Below are 21,543 nucleotides of genomic sequence, written 5' to 3'. Positions count from 1 at the left end.
GGAAGAAAGGAGATTATTTTGGTGTAAACCGCTGGCTCTGTTAGCGGGCAAAAGATTGATGCTCTTTCTAATGCTGATATAAACATATAAACGATAATACATCATATAGGGTAGGTGGACGACGATATACGCTCCTGTACTCACCTACATCGAGGACGTATCGTAATCGAGCCGAACGACACGCTTCCGAGCATTGATAACCGGTTCGTCGGCTCGACGGGTCAAATCATGAAGTCGCCATAGCTGTAAGCGTCTGCCGCTCACTTCAAGAGTTTCTTCCTTATCGTTCATTTGATCGCTTTCGTTTCCTTCGTTCGAGCGTTAACACATGTATTAAATTACAAGTAACTCATATCGCACGCAGGATCGATCGTTATTCCATCGAAATGATATATTTTCAATGTAACAGATATAATTGGTAGGTTTATGCCTAAGGAAGGATCATCTTGGGAATGAAAAAGAATCAATCACTTTCGACTTGTTGTTAAATAGTAGATAAATAAGTACTCGTGGTTCATAAAGAAATGGAAAGTTTATATCGTTTGGGGGATAAGTGAAGTCGTCGAGGTAAAGTCCTCGCGGACAGATGCCTTATAACTCGTATTTTCTAGTTTTTGTATTTTGTAAAGACGAATCTCATATGAAAATTGACGATAGCAATGTATATTGTTGGAGCTAGTATATTCGTTAGCGTATTAACAAGGAATTGTGTTACCCGTTGGTTGCTCCCGGATTGCTATAACTACGCTATTACCGTAACCGATTACATAAGCCGAGCGTGCGTTAACACACGGCCCGCGAGTCGGAACTCGCTCTTTGCCGGGGCTCTTAAAGCGCATGTGAAATGCGCCTTAAGGCATCGTACAAGAGACACTTTCTCCAAAGCAACGAATACTCGCTCGGTCGGATTCTCAGTCGAATAGGCCAACGATTGCTATTATTCGTTTAATAATAATGCAATAACGGAATCATACTCGCGTCCAAATTCAATCGGTCGAATATTTCTTCTAATATCTTATTATTTCATGATTATTATTATTCATTGCGTGCGTGCGTGCGTGCCATAGACGCGTTGGATATATGTCGTATTTATTACATACGAGTATACATACATCTATGCAGTAGACAAGTATAGCTGAAGACTCGTTAATAGGCGAAAAAGAGAACAATCGTGTTGGTAGGTAACTGCATCGAAGAATAGCATGTAAAGATGTTGCACATCCGGGATGACGAGTGGAGCTCTCTTCTCCTCTCCGTCGTTTGCCCTCCTACCCTTTTCTTTCTTCTTCGACCGCTCGTCCTCCTTCATTCCAGTGCTTCTGCAACACGGCATTTGGGATTAGGCGGAGGTGAGAGGAGCAGTGTCGTAATCGTTCGAGAAAAGCAAAAGGAGAAAGGAGGGGAGGAGGAAGAGACCGGATTCTTGCAAAGGCCTCGTCATCGCTCGTTGCCATAGAATGTCTGCCTTCGAGATGTGATATTCTCGCGAATCGCGATGAAAAAAGACCAATCCGTGACTACTACTAAGTTATTTTAGTTAGATCGATAACTTTGACCGCTTTTGGTGAGAATTACGTGAAAAGTGAAACGATGACATTTAATCACATTTAAATACACACACACCTATATAATATATACAATATATATATATATATATATATATATATATATATATATATATATATATATATATAGATATATATGGATATATATATATATATGTAGATATATATATATATATATATAGACACACACACACACACACACACACACACACACATATTGTTCCCTTCTCAGTCGGTGTATACCTTTCTTCTTTCTTACGATCATCCTTTCGTCTCCCTCTCCCTATTTTTATCTCCTTTTCTTTCCTTTATCTCGTTCCTTTCCACCTTCTGCGGTCTCCCGCGATTTCTAATTGGGCAACGCAATTTCCTTCCTTCGCCTCGCATGAGAAATTCCTGGATTGCGCAAGTGCCGCTGCCGGATTACTAAACCACTTCGCTTACAGCGTTCGATGCTCTATCGTAAATGCGATATGCGTCGATTACACAGTGCCATCGAGTAATGAAAGAATAAGATACGCCAACGGGATTTCAATCGATCACTCGATTCAGCTACATATGTACACACAACATGACGGCCATAGGTCACTTTGATCCATCCGGCTGTTTCGTCTAGACTTTAACACTGTGTAGCTTACGACGAACGATAATGTTAACCGACGTAATACATTAAATATGTATTTTCGTATAAAAAGATATAACTTGAAAAATGTCTCGTACAGGCGTGACATTAATCACGACGCAGGTATGTGGGAAGATCTTATGGTCGGCTCGCCGAAGGAAAATTTCTTTTCTCGCACGACCGATGATCCACAATGGAACCGTGGATTCTTTCAAAATTTACGTGCGATCAGTCAAAGAAAGGAGGACCCTCTCTACTAACTTCTCAAAAGTTCCAAGCTTCTTCGCTCTTCCGCGCTATCTCAAAGGCGAATTGAAAGCGCGCTACCTGCTCTTTAACGTTTACATTTATATATACATACGTATGCGTGCACTTTCACAGTCACCTTCATATTATAGATATCTCTGTATATGTGCGTGCCTCTCTATATACATATAGCAATATATGTATATATAGATATATATACACATATCTAAGGATATGTATAATCGAATGTGTTCCATCGATACTCGTGAGAAATAAAAGGAAGCGCTTTAATTCGATATACACAAGTACGTATGATACAGCGATATCAGCGATACGCCGCTGTAAAAACATAGCATATTACAGTTGTTATTATTACGTAGAAAGGATTTGATTTGCTCGTAAGCAAAGCCATAACATGTACCTAATTATGTCCGATTAAAGGTGAGAACGATTAGAAGAAGGCGAAGCTCCATCGGTTCGAATCGTTGAAAACATCTAAATCGTCATTATCGGAAGGGAAGGAAGTGTGTCGAACCGCTTCTATAGCGGGAGAAGGTTCAAATCCCAAGGCGTCCCTGGACAGCAGCGCGCATACTCTCGAGTAACGAAATTCTTTTGGCATTTGCACGATGGGATCCTCATCGTATTATGTTACGCGCGCTCTCGCGCAGGTGAACGTGTATGCATAAGAGCGCTCACGGTAGACGTGGTCCGTTTCCCTTTCCTGCTTCTCTCCCTTCTCCCACCGCATGACCTTTTTTTCTGATCTTTTTCGAAGACCCTTCCGTAGGAGCGAGGGTTCCTCTATCAAAAGGAGAGGCCGAAGTTGAGGAGGAGAGAGGCTCAGAGGATCGGAAGGGCCCAGAAGAAGCGGTACAGGTAGCTCTCTCAGGACGCCCACAAACCTGTTTTACCTGTTATGTTCTGCCCTGGCTGGCTTATGAGTACCACCGATTCCTGTGGTGCTTGTGACCGACGGTGCTGGTCATGGTGTTTGGTGCGCTTTTTTTTCTTTTCTTTTCTTTTCTTTTCTTTTTTCCTTTTTTCCTTTTTCTTCTTTCTTCCAGGAAACAGTATCGCTTTTAAATACAATTGGTTATTTTTTCAATATCGTAAATATCGATCGATCGATCGACTTTTAATGGGTCCATCATTTAAGTAGGACGGTCCGAATTAAAAGTGCCGCACGTGTCAGGGTTGCGTCAGGGCTGCGTCAGGGCTGCGTCAGGGCTGCGTCAGGGCTGCGTCAGGGCTGAGTCCGAGTTGCGATATTTCATGAAGAAAGGAAAACTTGTCAAAATCTACGATGGATTCGGATTATTTTGCGCTTATAGAAAGAGATTTTGCAATAAATATGGTCGAATATGACGGGAATAGTTAAAGGTAAGAAGGAAGGGGAAGAAAGTAGTGATTACGCAATCCGGACGAACAGCTTGAACGATATATAATGTAATGTTATAGATGTCGAAAGTAATGAAGGCGTATGTAATGGTTAGTCGGAGGGAGTAGATTTAAAGAGACGATATCTAGAAAATCGTCTACGAACGTAATGAGAATATTTCAATATTCGTAATGCAATAAACATTTTCGTACCTATCGAATGCACTTGCTGCGATACTCGAGGTTGCTAGCGGTCAATGTAAAGGCGACAAGCAAATACGAGTGTACATCTAATATTTTAACCGTGTGCGTAGCACGATCGATAATTTTTGTTCCGTCGGTTTGCTTCTGAAAGCGGTTTGCCCGCGGTTTTATTCTCGTCGAGTGTCAACGATCGGCTGGGGTTAACTCGGCGACAATCACGATAACGATTACGAGGAAGCTACGAGGAAGTCAGCGAATCCCCTTCCATAATATCCCGTCGGAGTTCCCTACCCGTTTATCGTGTCGTAGCTACACTTTGATTATTTCCGTTAGCGACGGAGCACGTTTAACGCCGGCGTCTCATTGGAGAATGAATCTCGCCAATGGAGGCCGCGTGAGTTTCTTCGCGTTCGACTTTAGACGCTGGGGGCGCATTGTATACCGAACTAAAGAAATTGAAATATTATATTCGCAAAATCGTATTCGCTGTGCGATGATATTTTAATAAGACGGAACGAAGAATCTGTTCGATAAAGAGGATAATTTAAGATAGAGAATGCATATGTACGAGTATATCCGTTAACGCGGTGGTGCCATCTCGCGGTAGATCGAAACTCGTAGAAAACTTTTCGGATAAAGGAAGGTTAGGATTATTGAAGACCTATCGATAGTTTACTCTCTTTTGCTCATTTCTTTTTTCGTATACGAGTCCTTCGTATACGATCAAATATTCTTCGCCGTCATTTCAATTGGATCGAAGAATGAGAATAGATGTAACGTGTCGATGTGTGGGATGCAAGTCCGACGAGAACGAAAAGGCCGGCTGTTCTCGAGAACTCGTCGATCCAAACAAGTGGTCAGTATTATTCGAGAATTGGACACCACTGGGACAAGGGGTTTGGTGGCGCGCATCGGCCGCGCGCATCGGCGGCGTACACCACTGGCGGATCAGGGCGCTCTCTTTCCATCTCTCCGAGTAGCGTTGCCGATATCGACGATGCCAAAGTGGGGATAGAATCTGGCGGCAAGCTAGCAGGCGATACTTCCTACTGCATGACTCGCGCGACTTGGACGAGCTTAGTCACTCGCCAGCTACGAGACGCGTGTCTCTCCTTCTCGTTCGCTACTACATCCGTTGCTCCGTTTGCACTTTGCTCGACCAGGCACTATACAGAGTGTGTGCAGCGTAAGGGGAAAGAAAAACGAGTAGGAAGAGAGCTTACGCGAAACTACCGCCACCGCTCTCGAAGAGCAGTAAATGTCTCTTCGAGGAGCTTAAGCCGGCATATCTTTCTCTCTCTCTCTCTCTCTCTCTCTCTCCCCTCTCTCTCTCCCTCTCTCTCTCTCTCTCTCTCTCTCTCTCTCTCTCTATCTATCTATCTATCTATCTATCTATCTATCCATTTATCTATCTATCTATCTATCTATCTATCTATCTGTATTTCTCTGGCGCGCGCGCCAGTCAACCAACCCACTCTTTCTCTTGCTTTTTCTCTTTCTTTCTCGTCCCCTCTCCGATATCCACTCTGATCTTCTCGATCACTCTCCCATCCCTTCTTCTAATCTCATCCTATTTTTCCTAACGCTAAAGGAAGGAAACTTATCGAGGAGGAAGGACCTGTTTGCGGCCAGATGGTTAATACGAAATTGTGACTTGTTAGAGATAAATGAGTCTCAAGTGTACGCAGTTCGTGTGGATATTCAACGTCCTCGTCGTTATTATTTTTTGTCGAGTACATTGCGCAGTATCGCTGAACCGTTGTTGAGCCCTCGCTGACGTTCATCTAACCTCGACGTGTACTCACGTGCGCGAGCAGTGACGTTTCGTTAATCCAGAATTGTGACGGCGGGTTTACGTGTGTATGCGTGTGCCTGTACGTACGTGCGTGCGTGTGCGTATGCTTGTATGTGTGTGCGTGCGTGCGTGTGTGTGTACATACATACGTACGTAATAAAGAGAGAGAGAGAGAGAGAGAGAGAGAGAGAGAGAGCGAGAGAGAGCGAGAGAGAGCGAGAGAGAGCGAGAGAGAGCGAGAGCGAGAGCGAGTGAGAGAACAGGAGAGGAGGCTTTTTCCCTCCGTAAGATAAATATTTGAACCACGGTTACGTCTTTCGACGTACAACACTGAACGATGAATTCGAAAAAAAGAATCTTTATCGAGTGAATGCCGATAAAAAGTCATTGGAACGTACGTTAGTTAAGGGACCGAACGACGTTGGGTCACATTGATGATATCGTGAGACGGTACGTCACATCACACGACAGCCACGGCACAAGGAGGAGAAGCGGAAGAAGGTGGTGGCGAGAAGGAGGAGGAGGAAGAAGAGGAGGAAGAGGAAAAAGAGAAGCAGATCGCTCTTTGGGACGATCGGGGATGCTTTAACAACAAAAGCTGCATCGTATTGCTGAAGGATTTGATAAACCTGCGAAAAAATAGTTTAATCGAGGTACACAGCGATTTTATCCTTTTTCTCCTTGTATTTCGGAAGCAAATGTTTCCTATAACTTTTATCGTAAAGACGCATCTCCGACGCGTTCAGTTTACTTCTTTTAAACTTTCCGCGTTGGTTCGACGCGACGCGATGCGACGCGACGCAACGCGACGCGGGGCAACGTTCAAAGTGGAATATCAAATATAGACCTTTTTCGTTTCGATAAACGATTAGCACGAACGATGGAGCGTTCCTCCATTGCGATCTATATGCTTCCTATTGGAATAATTGAAAAAAGAAAAGATCAAACGCAAAAATCGAAATATCTCCGATCTATGTTATTAATTCGATAAGCTATTTGGGTCGCATCTTTCTATATCTTTGCAGTTAATAAATATTTGTAGGTACGAGAATGTTTTATATCGATAATTCGTAAAGGCCTCTCCGAGAATCATTTCTTTCATTTTCACGTCATAATGGAATATCGTTAAGGAGACAGAAGAGAACTGTGAGATTCGTTTCGATTTTTTTCAACCGACTTCCTAACGTCTTTATCGTTATCGTTATCGTTATCGCTAGATATATAGTTCAATGGATTTAACGCGTTCCGATGTCACGCGATTTGTAAACGCGTCGCATATGTATGGAACTAATCGTTTGCTTCTTCATTTTCTTATTTAGATTTTCTTTCCTAGCCCGTTGGTAGATATTATTATTATCGAGTAGAAAGTGCGATAAAACGGGGGAACGGATTAGTAAATGAAATGTGAAGCGATAGTAGAAGAATAAAGGAGATCGTATTCGTCTCTCTCTCTCTCTCTCTCTCTCTCTCTCTCTCTGCGCGAGCAACGAGGCGCGTTGTGAAATAAGCGCGATTATATTAAACGCTTATCCACGAGTTCTCGTATAAAAAGTCGGAAGAAAAAATTATTCACATGATTACTCTTTTTCGCTCCCGACGTTTCTTTTCGACACGTGGCAAATCTGGTAAGCAAAGTGATATTTTAAAACTTTCCGAATCGGCCTCGCGGGATTCGTTACATGTTGCAATGATTCTTTCAACTTGGTAGATTTGGGATTAGATAGATCGTACATGTACATATGCATGGTATATGTGCACACACATGCGTGTATATATATATATATATATATACACATATATGTGTATGTATATGTATATACATGCGCAAGTGCAATGTTTATATTTGAACAAGATACATAAGATTACAGAGTAGAAGAAAATAATAGCTCCATTTTCTGTAGGAATTCGTCTCCGTCACCATACTGCACGCTGCGGTCACCTATTTCTGTTTTGCTTCCTGGTTGCCGACGCTTCTGAGACAAGCTCGATGTGATTACATTGAAAAGGTCGTCTCTTCTCTTCTCTCCTTTCCTCGCTCCCCATTCCTTCCCTTTCTTCCCCTTCCCTTTCCTCTCCTTCCCACTCTTCTCTCTTCCCTTTCCACGTCTCTTCGATTGCCTCTACCGTTCCTCTCGCTCCGACGTCCTCCTTCCGTTTCCAGTCTCTCCTACTACCATCGGATTACTACTCCCTCCCTCCCGTCCTGCACCTCGGCCCCTCTTTTCTCTCTTCCGTCTTCTCCTTCTTACTTCGCTCCCTTCCGTCTTCTTGTCGCGCCGTTTCTTTTCCCACTCTCTTCTTTCTCGCTCTTCTCTACTGTCTACTCCCACCCTTGGTATAGGTGTGTGTATATATGTAATACCTTGTTCGCACTATTATTCGACTTTTTCTTACCTGTCTCTTCTTTCCTTCTTTTTCGTATTTCATTATCGTGTTATTAATTGTAAGTAGGTAATGGTTCGACCCATAAGTCATAACGCAATCGCTAATAATGATTACGCTCGTTAAAACGTACATCTTAGTGGCATACGTATCGCGTCACCGTTTCGACTAGATGATCGCTATATTATTTTATTATTTCCTTTCTTCTCCGAGTGACAATACGTATACGCTTTTTCGATTCCTCGGTTGCTATCTCCTCTCTTACCTACCTCTCGAGGTGCTAAATTTATGCGGCCGCGTTCATGTCATGATCGTCCTTCGTACAATATCATGAAAGCCCTGCCTGCCTTTAGGATTAGAAAATCTTTTTCTCTCTATTTCTGGAAGGAAAATCTTGGTGCACGGCAATCGTGATCGATTGCGAGTAAGATAAAAGCGCTACTTGGATAGCAAAGAGAGAATGGTTAGAATGTGGGGAGAGAAGGTATGGTAGTAGGTGTGCGCGCGCGAACGAGCGAGCGTGTGCGAGGATAGTACATGTAAAGAGATGGATAGAGGAGTGGCAAAAGGGGAAGTGCACGAAGGGTGAGCTTGGCTGAGAAGGCGGCGCGGTAAGAAAGCGGCTCGTAGTTGACGACGGCGAGGAGAGCGGGAGGAAAGGCGGCGGAGAAAGGAAGTGGGACGAGAGGAGGGGGGAGCCCTTTCAACGCTATTGCGTCGAGCTCACCGGAAGAGCCCCGAACCCGGAAGTAAGAGAGAGGAAGCAGTATATACTGTGGCTTGGAAAGAGAAATGGAAATTTCTGTAGGACCCAGAAGGGAAGGGCTCGATCGATCTTTGTGAGGATTGTGACAACGCACCGCCGACTTTGAAACGACCTTCGTACAAAGTCAAAAGATTCGATTCTTTCGATTTAATTCTATTTATATTCTATGGTTTTGCCGCTTAGATAGTACCCCGGCGATCACGGTACGGAGGATGTCTAGACTAACTGTTAAGGAATGTGAAAGACTCGAGATAACAAAGCGATATCGTTAGGAACGATTATAGATAGATATCCCTAAAGACATAGACTTTTTTGACTCGATTTTTTCATTTCCTCGTTGATCCAAATCCGATCATTTATCCTCATTTGAATCGAGTCTCTAGTTCGCGCTATATTATTATAATTATAAGAAATAACCAAGCGTATGCCTGACGACGCCGCGGTACTCGACTCGAGGAACGGCTGAACACGTCAGACGAGACGTGTCTCCGACAGTTAAGGCGTGGTAAGGAACGCCATATTCGCATTGTGTCTACGACATGTTTCACCGGCGTAGTCTTCTTATAGGTGTGCTTGGAAAATTTAACGAATCAAAATATGATCTCATCCTATCGATGATCCATGCTTTGGGAATCTCCGATTATTTCAATTTTTTTTCCTTTTCTTTTTTTTTTTTTTTCTTCTTTTTCTTCTCCTTTCTTTTCTTTTTACGTACATCCCTATATCGCATATCGGCATAATGCTACGTGTATCGTTTGATTAATATCGTACGTTTAAAATGTTCAGGAGCGTTTTCATCGAATCTTCTTTATATTCCATCCTACTTCATTTTATTGAATACTTTTATTGACAAATTCAATGAAACGCAATATATTCATCGAACGAAGGAAGAAGAAATATCGTCTGCATCTTTTCCCATTTCATCGTTTTTCCCTTTTTGCTTTAGCGAGAGAGAAGAACCGGTCGGTATCCGGACCGGAAGCACGGACCTTGGTCCTCTTTTTCTTCTTTATCGCTTGTAAAAGAGGCGAGGAATGGAGCCTCATTGGCGTCTTGTCAGATCTTTTATCTTTTCCCTTCCGAAGAGCCTCTCTCTCTCTCTCTCTCTCTCTCTCTCTCTCTCTCTCTTCCTTTCTTTCTTAGTCTTCTTCTCTCCGTCTTTCCGTCACTTTGCTCTCTTCTTCTTCTTCTTTCCTCATTGTTCCTATAGCCACCAAATACGAAGAGCGCGCGCGCGCGTGTGTGTGTGTGTGTGAGAGAGAGAGAGAGAGAGAGAGAGAGAGAGAAAGAGAGAGAAAGAAAGAGGAACTCTGCCTTTCGTATTCCCGCCTTTTACCGTATCTTTCGACCGACCAAGCACGAAAAACTAAGCAAAAGGAAACTGGCGGACACGATGGATGGCATCCGGCTCCTCTTGCTGCCGTTTGAAAGAATCCGTTCGGTCGGAGTTGCGAGAAAGAAAAAGACAGAGGAAAGGGAAGTAGCAGTGGTAGGTCTTCTCATAACGAGCAAAGCTTATGCTCGTCCAGTCACAAAGTTTATCAATATCAATATCTTTATTTCAAAATGATAACAAAGTTGATGAAAAGAATCTCCGTTTGTTGTTTAGCCTATAATACCTTTGATTTTGATCGATTCTATCCTAAAATGCGGACGAACGAATGGAATGATTGGTTTCTTATCCAACATCGTATTAATTTAATATGTTTTTGATAAAAGGATAAAACAGGATGAGATGCTAGCTGCGAAAAATAAACCGATCGAAATCGATTTGCTTCCGTTCGTTTTATGTGGAACGCGGAGTTCCTTCTCGTATTTCACACGTACGACGCTCTCTCACAGGGCAACAACTCTGGCATTCCTTGCCGTCGGGATAACTATTATTACGAGTCGGCGGATCCGGGACAAGAGACACGACGATAGTTCTCCTCTCCTCCCGTTCTCTCTCTCTCTCTCTCTCTCTCTCTCATACCCCTCCTTCGTTCCTCTCGTTCCACCGCTAGTAACCCTCTCCTCACATTTTCTGTACTTGGACCTCACGATGGGGTCCGAATTTAAGCATCCAGTAATTTTGCCAGTGCGACCTACCTATCTACGTTTTATCTCAACGCATCCAAGTATTCTCGTCGATCGTATTGCCCGTAATTTTCAAACCACGAGAGTTGAACATTTTTCTTTCAATGTTTCGATATTTGTACTATCGCAGTATCTAGATTTCATTCATCAATCGGAAAACACTTTGTACTTTAAGCGTTAAATTGTATTAGATTTTCTTATAATTCATCGTAATTGGTCATATTCGTCTCAATTATTCGTATAGGATAGTTTTCAAATCGTAAAAAAGCACGTCCTTACGTTAGGTCACGAGGATTATTATAAATTTGTCTCTCTAACAATCTTGTTGACAATATTGTTTTTTGTCGACAATGTTGTCATTTTATAGTTTGATACTTTGTTATTTGGTAGGATGCATAGCGGACTCGATCGCGTGAGCGCGCGCGCGCTTGCGTTCTATTATTGTATACTTCCTTCTTGGCACGTTTAACTCTTGTACGGTAAAAATTCTTGATACTTTTAGAAAACTTGATTCTATCGATTATATGCATTTTATTACATTGTTATCCTGTAAAATGATTCGATAAACATGTAGGATAAAATGATATTTAAATGATATTTATCTTTTTTATGTAGTGCATGTTACGAAAGGTGTAGGATCTATGCTGGTATCGTTTATTTATTAACGACGTAATCACCTATTTGATTACTAATTTAAATGTCGAAGAAGGTATGCGCTCAACAGTGCGATACAGCGCACGAGTTTACCCTCGTCTTATGGTGGTACTTCGGTGGCAGGTAAAATGCAGGTGACGGCGAAGATTTACGGACTACCTGCGACCGGCTCCTCCCACCATTCGTTCTTAATGGTTATAGAGGCCACAGAATTAAAGGGATCAACCAGTCGGCCTTACCTGACAACGTGTATCGTTTCTTCATTTTTCTCTTTCTTGTTTCTTAAAGAAAAGGCCTTCACCTTTTCACGATGAGCCTTTTGGTAGGAGGAACTTCTTAGAAATTTCCAATCCCGTTTCTGTTTTAGCCTTCTCAAACTCGGAACTTCCGCCTATGCCTTCGGTTAGAAGCAACAGTTATCCTTGAATAAAATCGCAATGGATACGAATAATACGAAGGTCGTTTGAATGCGGATACCGTTTGATTGTTGGACAAAAATGTAAATAACACTACTCAGAAACGTGCGCGCGCGCGCGAGAGAGAGAGAGAGAGAGAGAGAGTGATACTGTCGAGAATTTGGTACGTCTCTCGTGCTTGCATTTTTCATTTTCTTTTACGTTCTCTTTATCTTTCCTATCTTGAAATCTATAGGCCGGCAATAGAAATTTTCCTTTCTCGAAAGAGCAAACGTCGACACACAAAGGGAGCCTAGTCCATATGTTGGCAAGTAGAGAATTACTTATACGATAAGTTAGAAATTGAACAGACCTCTTCTAGCGTAGCGTAAGAGATGAGGAAGATCGAGATGAAACGAGTCGTACGTGTGGCGCAGTGCGTGCGTGCGCGCGCGCTGATGTGTGAGAGAAAGAAGAGGAGGTTGGTTCCCATGAAGAGAAGCTGGTGCCGAGTGACGAGGGTGAACTAGGTTTTTTTTTTTTTTTCTTTTTTTTTTTCCATCGACTTCCGGTCGACGTTACTCGCATGCACGTGCATCGGAGGGCTCGTCGCTGTTCTTTGTAACACAAGCAGTAGTTCTCAAACATGAGGTCAATTCGTATCGTCCGAGTTCTTGGAATCGGTTGATTACGGATCTCGAGTCAATCAACCCCAAACATTTAACGCATTTGGTATCGTTCCTCTATCCTTTCGATAAACGCAACGCATCTTTATATATTTCCATTATTTAACGATACATTCGTAGCGATAATGTTTCAAGAATTTTTATTCGTTAGAATCGTTAGAATCGTTGCGATTATAACGATTTTAGTTAATTTCTTTTTCAATCGTGCAGATACGAACGCGAAGCGTAATATTTCCAAGCCTTGGACAGACATCATGAAGATGTCGGATAAGAGCGAAGAAGAAGGAAGAAGAAGAGGGAGGAAAGAGGAGGAGAGCGAGCGCACGCGCATTTAAAGAAGAAAGAGAGAGTGGGAGGGAGGAGGGTCACTGACACGTCGCTGAAGCGTTTTATCAGTCGAGTGCACAGCCCACATAGTTAGGCTGCGTTCACACGTGCTCGTGGACATCGTACCGTCTGCCCCCCTTTACTGCGCCTAGATATTCGACTGTCGTTCGTGAACGGACGTATGCCAGCGTGCACGGCACGCGGAAAGAGAAAAACGCGAAGAAGACGGGACGAGGTAGAGAGAGACAGAGAGAGAGAGCGAGAGCGAGAGAGAGAGAGAGAGAGAGAGAGAGAGAGAGAAAGACAAAGTTACAGGATGGAAGTACGAAAGGAAAAAGAAAGAAACACGGAAAGTCCAATGATTTCAATGAGCACCATTATCGTCCACTATCTCGAACGTTGTCGGTATTCAAAAAACATGTTCCACGAAGAGTTATTGACATGTCGATTGCATATATATATATATATATATATATATATATATATATATATACACACACACACACATACACACACAGACACATGTCTCAAACTCTACGTCTCGACGCTAACGATTCAGGGTCGATGATCATTGTTTGCAGGTTTTTTCTTATTGTATCATGCCTCACCTATGCATATAGTCGCGTAACGTATATAACTATCGAAATCAAAGAATATTTGATAATAGCTTTTAATAGAAATTTCCAGAGAAGAAAAGTGAGTGTAGCTAATGAGCTTTTATAGATCGAAAAACTCGACCAAATCCAATAATAATTATTTACGATCACTGAGAATGTAAGTCACATAATCGAATATTCGAGTTGATAAATAATCAACGATACGATTGAAGACGAGCAACAACATTGGCAGGATCCTACGAGGAATGATTTTTGCGGCACTTTGACTTCGACTTAGTGTGTCACCGCGAGCGATAACCCGCTATAAGTCTCTCGTAAACAAAAAGAGTACAGAAGCATCTCATGTTTATACATTTATATTATTATATTGGTATAGTATATGTATATGCGAGCTTGTATGCGTAGTACTATACGTTGGGATGATCGGACTTACGTTAGAAACGGTTTTATCGCTCGGAGCTGTACACGTAATATGATATATTACTCACCGTACGTAGAGAGAGTATCTTTTTTAATTGAGATTATTCGGCAAAATCGTTGAAAGTTTTACAAGGTTACATACGTATGCACCAAGACAAATATCGCCGTCAGTCATTCGGTGAACTTTATTTTCCGCATTGATGTTTTACGCACGCGCAATCGTGCGATTAAGACGGTTTATAGATTTACGGAAAGAATTAACGTTTCGTTCGTCCGTTGCCGTTGGGGCATCGTCATTGGATGATATACGATAAGGCACGTACACGTCTTTGTATTTGCGTTTTAATTGAGGAAAGTATTGGAAATATATTGGAATTTGTTGAATGATATAGCATATTCAAATTGAACTGCTTAAGAAAGAAAAACATGTTAAATTGGATAATATGGTATGAAGAATTGGTAAAGATTGCTTTTGATTTCATCGATCGTGGTATATATATCATGCTGTTCGATAAAAATCCGTAAAGATCGATGAAGAAAGATGAAATAAATGGGATCAAAGAATGCTTCCTTGTTCCTCGATCTCTGGTAAAAGGAATATATGTATGTATAAGGAGTGGGAGAAGAATCCGGTAGCTCTGTATGTGCCGTTACGCTTCGAGCGTAGGCGCTCGACTTTCTCCGTCTGATCTCGGCTGCTATCGGTCGACCGATTTGGAGCCACGCGAGAGGAACGCTTATATAGGCGCACGCGTAACGAATGATTACGTTAAGAGCGCGTAACGCTTACCACGCGCTTCTCTTCGAAGAATGATTTATCCTATTGATCGACTGTTATCGATTTTATCAACTCGTAAGAAACAAATGTTCAACGTGTAGACCTTTTACTTTGAAATGACATTCTTATCACATTATTTCGGATTATCAACGTTCATCCCGCGTATCAAGGCTTCTCCCTTCCTACACAAGAGATATCACATACGAGAGATTTACTTTACTCGCTCTCTTCAACAACATCTTTTGCAGCATCGAACATCCACTTTAATTCATTTAATTCAAGTATTGGTAGTGCGTAATTTTCTAAGAACTTGCATATTTCCTCCTCGTCATTACTTATCCTCCTTTCCTTGCTCGTTTTCTCTCTCTCTCTCTCTCTCTCTCTCTCTCTCTATTTTGCTTTCGCTCTTTGACGTTTATACAATACGGATGTTCTCTCATAGAAAACGTTCGTTTGATTTTCCTTATTATGGAGGAAAAATGTCTTGGACGACTAGGAAAGAGGGTGCGGTCGGAGCTCAAATTTTTAATGTAAAAGATTTTAACGTAACTTGTAACGTAATCGAGCTTGTAACGTAAAGCTTAAAGCTTAATTGTTGAATCATTGAGAGACAAAACCGAATAGAAACCACCTGTTATCGATGTAACCGCACAAGTAAGGGTAAGAGAAGCGGGATGTAGGTATATGTCTTCTCCGGCAAAGAACCCGGAAGAACGGGATCGAGGAGAGAAAGATACGATGGATCGTGTGTGATTGTGGAAGAGAACAGACGTTGCGTTGGAACACGCGTTATATGATAAATGTTAAATTCCTCTTGAAGCAAGGCAAGGATTTTCCTCCTTCGACTCACCGTATCTCCCCCTTTCGCCGTTACCTTCCGCAGCTCTTCTGTTTCCTGGTTGTATATAGGTACTTTCAAACACTACGAGACACACACATATGACTGTGTGCAAACTTACATGCGCTCACTTATTGGCGATAAAAATAAAAGCATATATCAAAATTGCATAATTTTTTTCAGCGAATCGATCGACGACTATTCTTTGCGACCCTCAAATAAATGAGTTCCTGCTTCATACGTAGATAATTAATAGAGAGAGAGAGAGAGAGGAGAGAGAGAGACAAGTTGTATTCGACTTAATCCTTGGAGATGTGCGTGAGAATACGCGTACTCCACAGGCGCCTTCTTCTTTTCGTGTGCATATACTTACGTATATTAGCAACGTGTAGTTACCTACTTCCTCTTCGAGAAAGTGACACCGACTATGCTGGTATAGCTTGACTCTCATACTTTACTACGTAGATAGTTACTCTCCCGATGCGCGCTACTCGTATGCCCTACGTACCTATTTCGTATGTCTAGCATGAAATTACGTGAATCGTTATTTAATCAACAGTTTGACCGACATTGAAAGACGTACATAGCTGTTCGTATAGTTCGTACAAGTAATATAATCGGTAAGAAATGTTACAACGTGGCAGATAGATGATTGCAGGAGTTTCGATTATTTGCTGTCGTAGACCTTTTTTGCGAGAGATCCTCAAGAACGAAAATAACTTCGACGTCGATGGAAATAAGTTATGCAAATCTACATTGAGAACGGATACACCTTTTCCTGCTGTCTTCCATTTTGTATGCTTCTACATTATATGCTAATGATCGCAAACCTTTCGGATGTCTATCGTACGAGACAGCATAGTCTCAAGAGACACGAGAGCTCGAGTCGAATTAGCGTAGTCCCTCGTGGGTGATCGATACAAATCATCATCTCGTATCTTACGTCAAGAACGAATCGTAGAACGATCCACTCTTTTCCTATCTGGCATGTATGTTTTATATGGCACGTATACGTATATGGTACATGTCGCATTCGCATACCTTCATCTTCCTTCTTCTTATTCTTCTTCTTTCTCTTCTTCTTCTTCTTCTTCTTCTTCTTCTTCTTCTTCTTATTATTATTATTATTATTATTGTTATTGTTATTGCTATTGTTATATCGTAGGCATTTATTTTTTTCTTTATAGGAAAACAGTAGTCAGAAATCTGAGGCGTGTTATGAAATTGTTGCCAACGATTCAATTGCCACAATTACCGCCGGTTTCCGCCGCGAGCGGATTAACCGGGATGGATTCTCGACTACCACCGGGTATATCGTTGCCCTTTAGCCCTACGGATTTGCTTTGGCGATACGGACCCAGTATGAATTTTCCGCCAACGACACATCCACCACCGAGTCCGTTGCTTGATTTCAAGACCCATCTGCCTGCAAGCTTAGGTGAGGGGAGATGCAAGAAAGCCATGTTCTAGTCAGCTAATTATTACAACGGATTTCATATTTATATGGATATTATATGGATAATTAAGCGATGCCGGATATTTTTCTTTCACAGCCTCCGATCCACGACTTTGGTCAAGAGAGGACGTCGCCGCGTTTCTACGGTGGGCCGAAAGGGAGTTTGATTTGCCCCAATTCGACATGGATATGTTCCAGATGAACGGAAAGGCGCTTTGCCTCCTAACGAAAGCCGATCTTGGCGAAAGGTGCCCTGGGGCGGGTGACGTCTTGCACAATGTCTTGGCGATGCTTGCGCGCGATTTCAATCAGTTACAGAGGTGCCTTCCCAGTAGTCCTGTAACACCTACCAGACCATCAGCTTATCCGCTCAGTCCTCATTCGCACCCGCCAACGCCTACGTGGACTGAAAATCCATATGCCGCAAATCTGGCCTCACTGATGTCCGCCAATTCCGTTACTCTGTCTCCGGCACCGTCTGTCGATAGCCAGGCTGGTTCACCTGGACACGCGGATGGCAACCAGACACAGATTTATAAAAGCGATTCGGACGAGGACAATCATCAAGTAGGAGGAAGTAACAGTCCTCCGGCGACACCTACGGCACTCGCTGCGCAAAGACTTAGCGAAGTTTGCGTTAAGGATCAACCGAGTCCGACGCTGCCTTCCCAAATGATGCCACTTACTTCGGGTGCATATAGGCAGGCCGCCGCGAATACCGCGAGAGAATTCTTTCCTAGCGACTCATCCGAACCTAATACCAGTTCGTATTATATCTGTGTATATATATATATATATATATATATATATATATATATATATATATATCTTTAATAATATAGAATACAGAACATAAAATATAGGATATAGAATAAGACGATTCTTCTTCAACTTTTGATATAATCTTATTCGTTCTTTCTTTTATTGCAGATGGGAGGCTTTTATGGGATTTTCTTCAACAGTTACTCAACGATCCATCTCAACGATATACACATTATATAGCGTGGAAGAGTCGAGAGACTGGTGTTTTTAAGATTGTTGACCCTCCTGGTTTAGCACGGTTATGGGGTATACAGAAAAATCATTTGTCTATGAATTATGACAAGATGAGCAGAGCTTTACGTTATTACTATCGCGTAAACATACTTAGGAAAGTCCAGGGAGAGCGGCATTGTTATCAGTGAGTATATCATGTGTATATTGACACAGCACGGTACGAATGAAGACGTTTGTACAGGCCACATTTGCATGCATATATATATATATATATTTAATATATTATTACGTATAGATATTCGTATTTATTGCGTGTGTGCGCGTTCGTGTATACATTATAAATATATATATATATGTAATATATATATATATATATATACACATTGTTTATTTATATTGTGCCTGACATGGACAATTCATGTGACATCGATTCGAAGCATGCATTAATGCGGAAAGAAATTATTTTCAGTAGTTTCTGTAATGAAATGTTATAACAATGCCAAATATTCTTAAAGTCTTTTTTCATATAAAAAAAATATTTATAACTTGGAAAGGAAGTACCTCCGAACTCATGTTTATATGACTTTTTTCATTGTTACAGTGAGCAGATGCTCTTAAAGTTTGGTGATCTATTTATTAAAACGTATAATATAAATGAATCATATTGTTACATGCCATCTCATTTTTCATAGGTTTCTCCGAAATCCAACCGAGTTGAAGAACATAAAGAATATATCTTTGTTGCGACAACAAATGCGAATAAAATCGGAACCCGAGGAGGAGGGAAGCATGACCGGAAGCGGTCTGGACACGGAAGCGGACATGCCGACGGATCTCTCGATGTCCACTATGAATCAACCGTCGAGTGAGCAGCCTCTACCGCTACACGATCCACCTACCAAGTACAGAAGTCACGCGTATAATCTCGTTAAGGCCAGTCAGGAACCGGAAGAGAGGAAGTGACGAGGGTCCTAGCGTTGATATCGCGCGACAGCGCACGATTACATACGATAGTACGCTATCATTGGACGTTGGCGCTAATGCGAATATGTTGCGGGCTCTCGTTTTAAAACTGGATGCCTCCGAACGGTACGCGAAAAGACAACGAAAGGCCGTCCAGTATCTATACCGACGTCGTTGGATACGATTGAGGACGCATTTCCGAGGGTAGCTGTGATGAAAGTCTTTAGAAGAAGTGGATATCGCCATTTGGTTACCAATTCTAGAATCGATTGAAATCGACTAGAATCGCCTAGAATCAAGAATATAAGGAATATAAGATATCGAGAAGATATTTCTATCGGTGGCAAACGCGATATGCCAAAGGATGCCTCTCGAATTTCGTCCATACATCGGTCAAAAATCTGTTGCTGATTATAATAGTACAAGATTCCTCCCTTTTATCTAAGGACTTTTGGGAGAACGATCCTAACAGAAAGCCAAGATTTAATGAGAGCCTTTATAATCGGGCCATAATGGTGGGTAAGGTTTTAGCGGTCTGTGATTATGAACCATTTCTCTTGAGGAATATGGGACTCATAAGAATGAGTAAATATCGTGGGATTTATCATTGTCCATTATGAATTAATGCCTCTTACTCAAGTGCAATCAGATGATAGCTATCGGTTACCGAGCAACACACAGTTATTAAAGGACGTTAAACTTATTTAGATGGATTTCAATAAGCGTGCAAAATATTTTAACAAAAATTACGTGTAATACGTAGGATATCGTAGGATGTCGTGGTTTTTTAAGGAGATATTTACGAAATATAATATTTTATTAAATTCGGATATTATATAATGCATAATATTCAATAAGACAACGTAAGCTGAAAAATGGGAAAATTGGTCGAAGGTATACTTGCCAGGAGATCTCTGTGCGATCTTTGTTAAAGTTACTCCCTTGTGGAATCAAGATATCACCATCTCCATGCTATTCTCCCAACATATCGACTCTAGTAAAAAGCGAAAGATCTGGATTGCCTATTATTGTACGCTTCGTAATACATGATGATTCGTTATAACCGTCGTGGAAAAATACTTTAGTTTAAGCGGTGAATCGTCGTGTCGAATCGGTGGACGCTTCAGTGAAGCTTAAAGGTTTGCGGATATTCCGCTAATGTTTCTCCATATCTTCTTTCATGAAACCCTCTTTTTAATGCGAAACGTTTTAGTTTTACTTTCTCTCCTCAAATTTAGACTAAATATACTTATATACGTATATGTACCTAATTTACGTATGCCTAAATGTATGTATATGTACATATATACGTATATACATGTTTTCATATACGTACATATATATATATATATATATATATATATATATATATATGCGTATACGTATATAAACACACACACACGCGCGCGCATATGTATGTATATACATATACATATACATATACATATATATATATATATATATATATACGTGTGTGTGTGTTTGTGTGTGTGTGTATATATATGTGTGTGTATATATATATATATATACATACGCGCGATAGTATACTACTAATAAATCATATTATCAGTGCGAACATAAAAAAGATATGCGCAATGTCTGCATCCATATGGAAACTTTATTCGTAAACGATTTAGCGACATTCACACACATATATCTCGATAATTTTATTCCGTTGTACGTTTCAAATTAATGAGCGTTGTTAGTACAAAAACAACTTTATTTTCTGTTACACCTCTTTCGATGATTATAACGTATGAGATAAAAATGATCATCGTCCATTTTTTTTTCGTTCTACGTTCGTTATTGTCAAGTTATTAAAACGAAAATATCGTTACGGTTAATGCTTCGCGGCCTAGTTCATTTTTAAGCTGTCATTTGTGCCAAGGACGATTTTTCTAGTTAATAAGACTGTATATGTATATTTCATCGATTGTTTTTAATGAACAATTTGAAATAGTCTAATTACGAATAGTAATTGGTGAGTAAAAATGTACGCGCACCGTTACATAGAATTTATATATAGTGTGGACTATATTTAAGAATATTGTAAATGTATATAGGTTATTATCGTACAGAGAAAATGATGGAAAAACCTCTATTAAAGAACTCTATTAAAAAACTAGAAAAAGAATTTTATGGAAACTCGGGGCCAGAGTTATATATACACAGATGCGCGCGCGCACGCGCGCACGCACACCCACGCACGCACACACACACACACACACACACACACACACACACACACACGCGCGCGCGTGCGCGCGCGGCACGCATACACACACACCTCCTACACAAACACACACACACACACACACAAATTTATGTATAGATAAACAAACAAATAAATATATATATATATATTTTTACTACCAAA

At 41.2% G+C, this 21,543-nt stretch overlaps 1 protein-coding gene and 2 long non-coding RNA genes across 12 annotated transcripts; 1 reads left to right on the top strand and 2 right to left on the bottom strand.

The window, feature by feature from the left end:
* Positions 1 to 513: 513 nt before the first annotated feature.
* LOC124947812 lies at positions 514 to 4,687 on the bottom strand. 2 transcript variants are annotated; one of them, XR_007100504.1, is made up of 4 exons: positions 4,027 to 4,687; positions 2,855 to 3,865; positions 1,809 to 2,519; positions 514 to 1,319 (listed from the first exon to the last, which is right to left on the bottom strand). It is a non-coding gene; the product is annotated as an uncharacterized LOC124947812 (long non-coding RNA). The 2 variants fall into 2 exon arrangements; XR_007100503.1 differs by having other exon boundaries at positions 2,855 to 3,734.
* Positions 4,688 to 4,698: 11 nt separating this feature from the next.
* Positions 4,699 to 20,439, top strand: LOC124947712 (ets DNA-binding protein pokkuri-like). 9 transcript variants are annotated; one of them, XM_047490282.1, is made up of 6 exons: positions 5,092 to 6,465; positions 12,982 to 13,333; positions 16,939 to 17,189; positions 17,305 to 17,970; positions 18,138 to 18,387; positions 18,896 to 20,439. In XM_047490282.1, the coding sequence occupies exons 3-6, from the start codon at positions 16,970 to 16,972 to the stop codon at positions 19,164 to 19,166; spliced, it is 1,407 nt and encodes a 468-aa protein (XP_047346238.1). In that variant the 5' UTR covers positions 5,092 to 6,465; positions 12,982 to 13,333; positions 16,939 to 16,969; the 3' UTR covers positions 19,167 to 20,439. The 9 variants fall into 9 exon arrangements, with proteins under 9 accessions (XP_047346202.1, XP_047346273.1, XP_047346238.1 ...); XM_047490246.1 differs by lacking the exon at positions 12,982 to 13,333 and having other exon boundaries at positions 4,699 to 5,192; XM_047490317.1 differs by lacking the exon at positions 12,982 to 13,333 and having other exon boundaries at positions 5,041 to 5,203.
* LOC124947820 lies at positions 7,553 to 13,539 on the bottom strand. Its single transcript, XR_007100505.1, has 2 exons — positions 12,459 to 13,539; positions 7,553 to 12,111 (listed from the first exon to the last, which is right to left on the bottom strand). It is a non-coding gene; the product is annotated as an uncharacterized LOC124947820 (long non-coding RNA).
* Positions 20,440 to 21,543: the final 1,104 nt, after the last annotated feature.

Source organism: Vespa velutina, chromosome 1 (assembly GCF_912470025.1).
Source record: "Vespa velutina chromosome 1, iVesVel2.1, whole genome shotgun sequence".
NCBI lineage: Eukaryota > Metazoa > Arthropoda > Insecta > Hymenoptera > Vespidae > Vespa > Vespa velutina.
Note: the sequence above shows the minus strand (reverse complement) of the source record. Positions and strands in the feature narration are given on the sequence as shown.

Bases quoted from the DNA above. Each gene is read 5' to 3' on its own strand.
- LOC124947712 (XM_047490246.1), top strand. From the start codon at position 5,071: ATGACTCGCGCGACTTGGACGAGCTTAGTCACTCGCCAGCTACGAGAC. The intron at 17,190-17,304 runs GTGAGGGGAGAT...TTTCTTTCACAG, and splicing joins CCATCTGCCTGCAAGCTTAG to CCTCCGATCCACGACTTTGG. The intron at 17,971-18,137 runs GTTCGTATTATA...CTTTTATTGCAG, and splicing joins CTCATCCGAACCTAATACCA to ATGGGAGGCTTTTATGGGAT.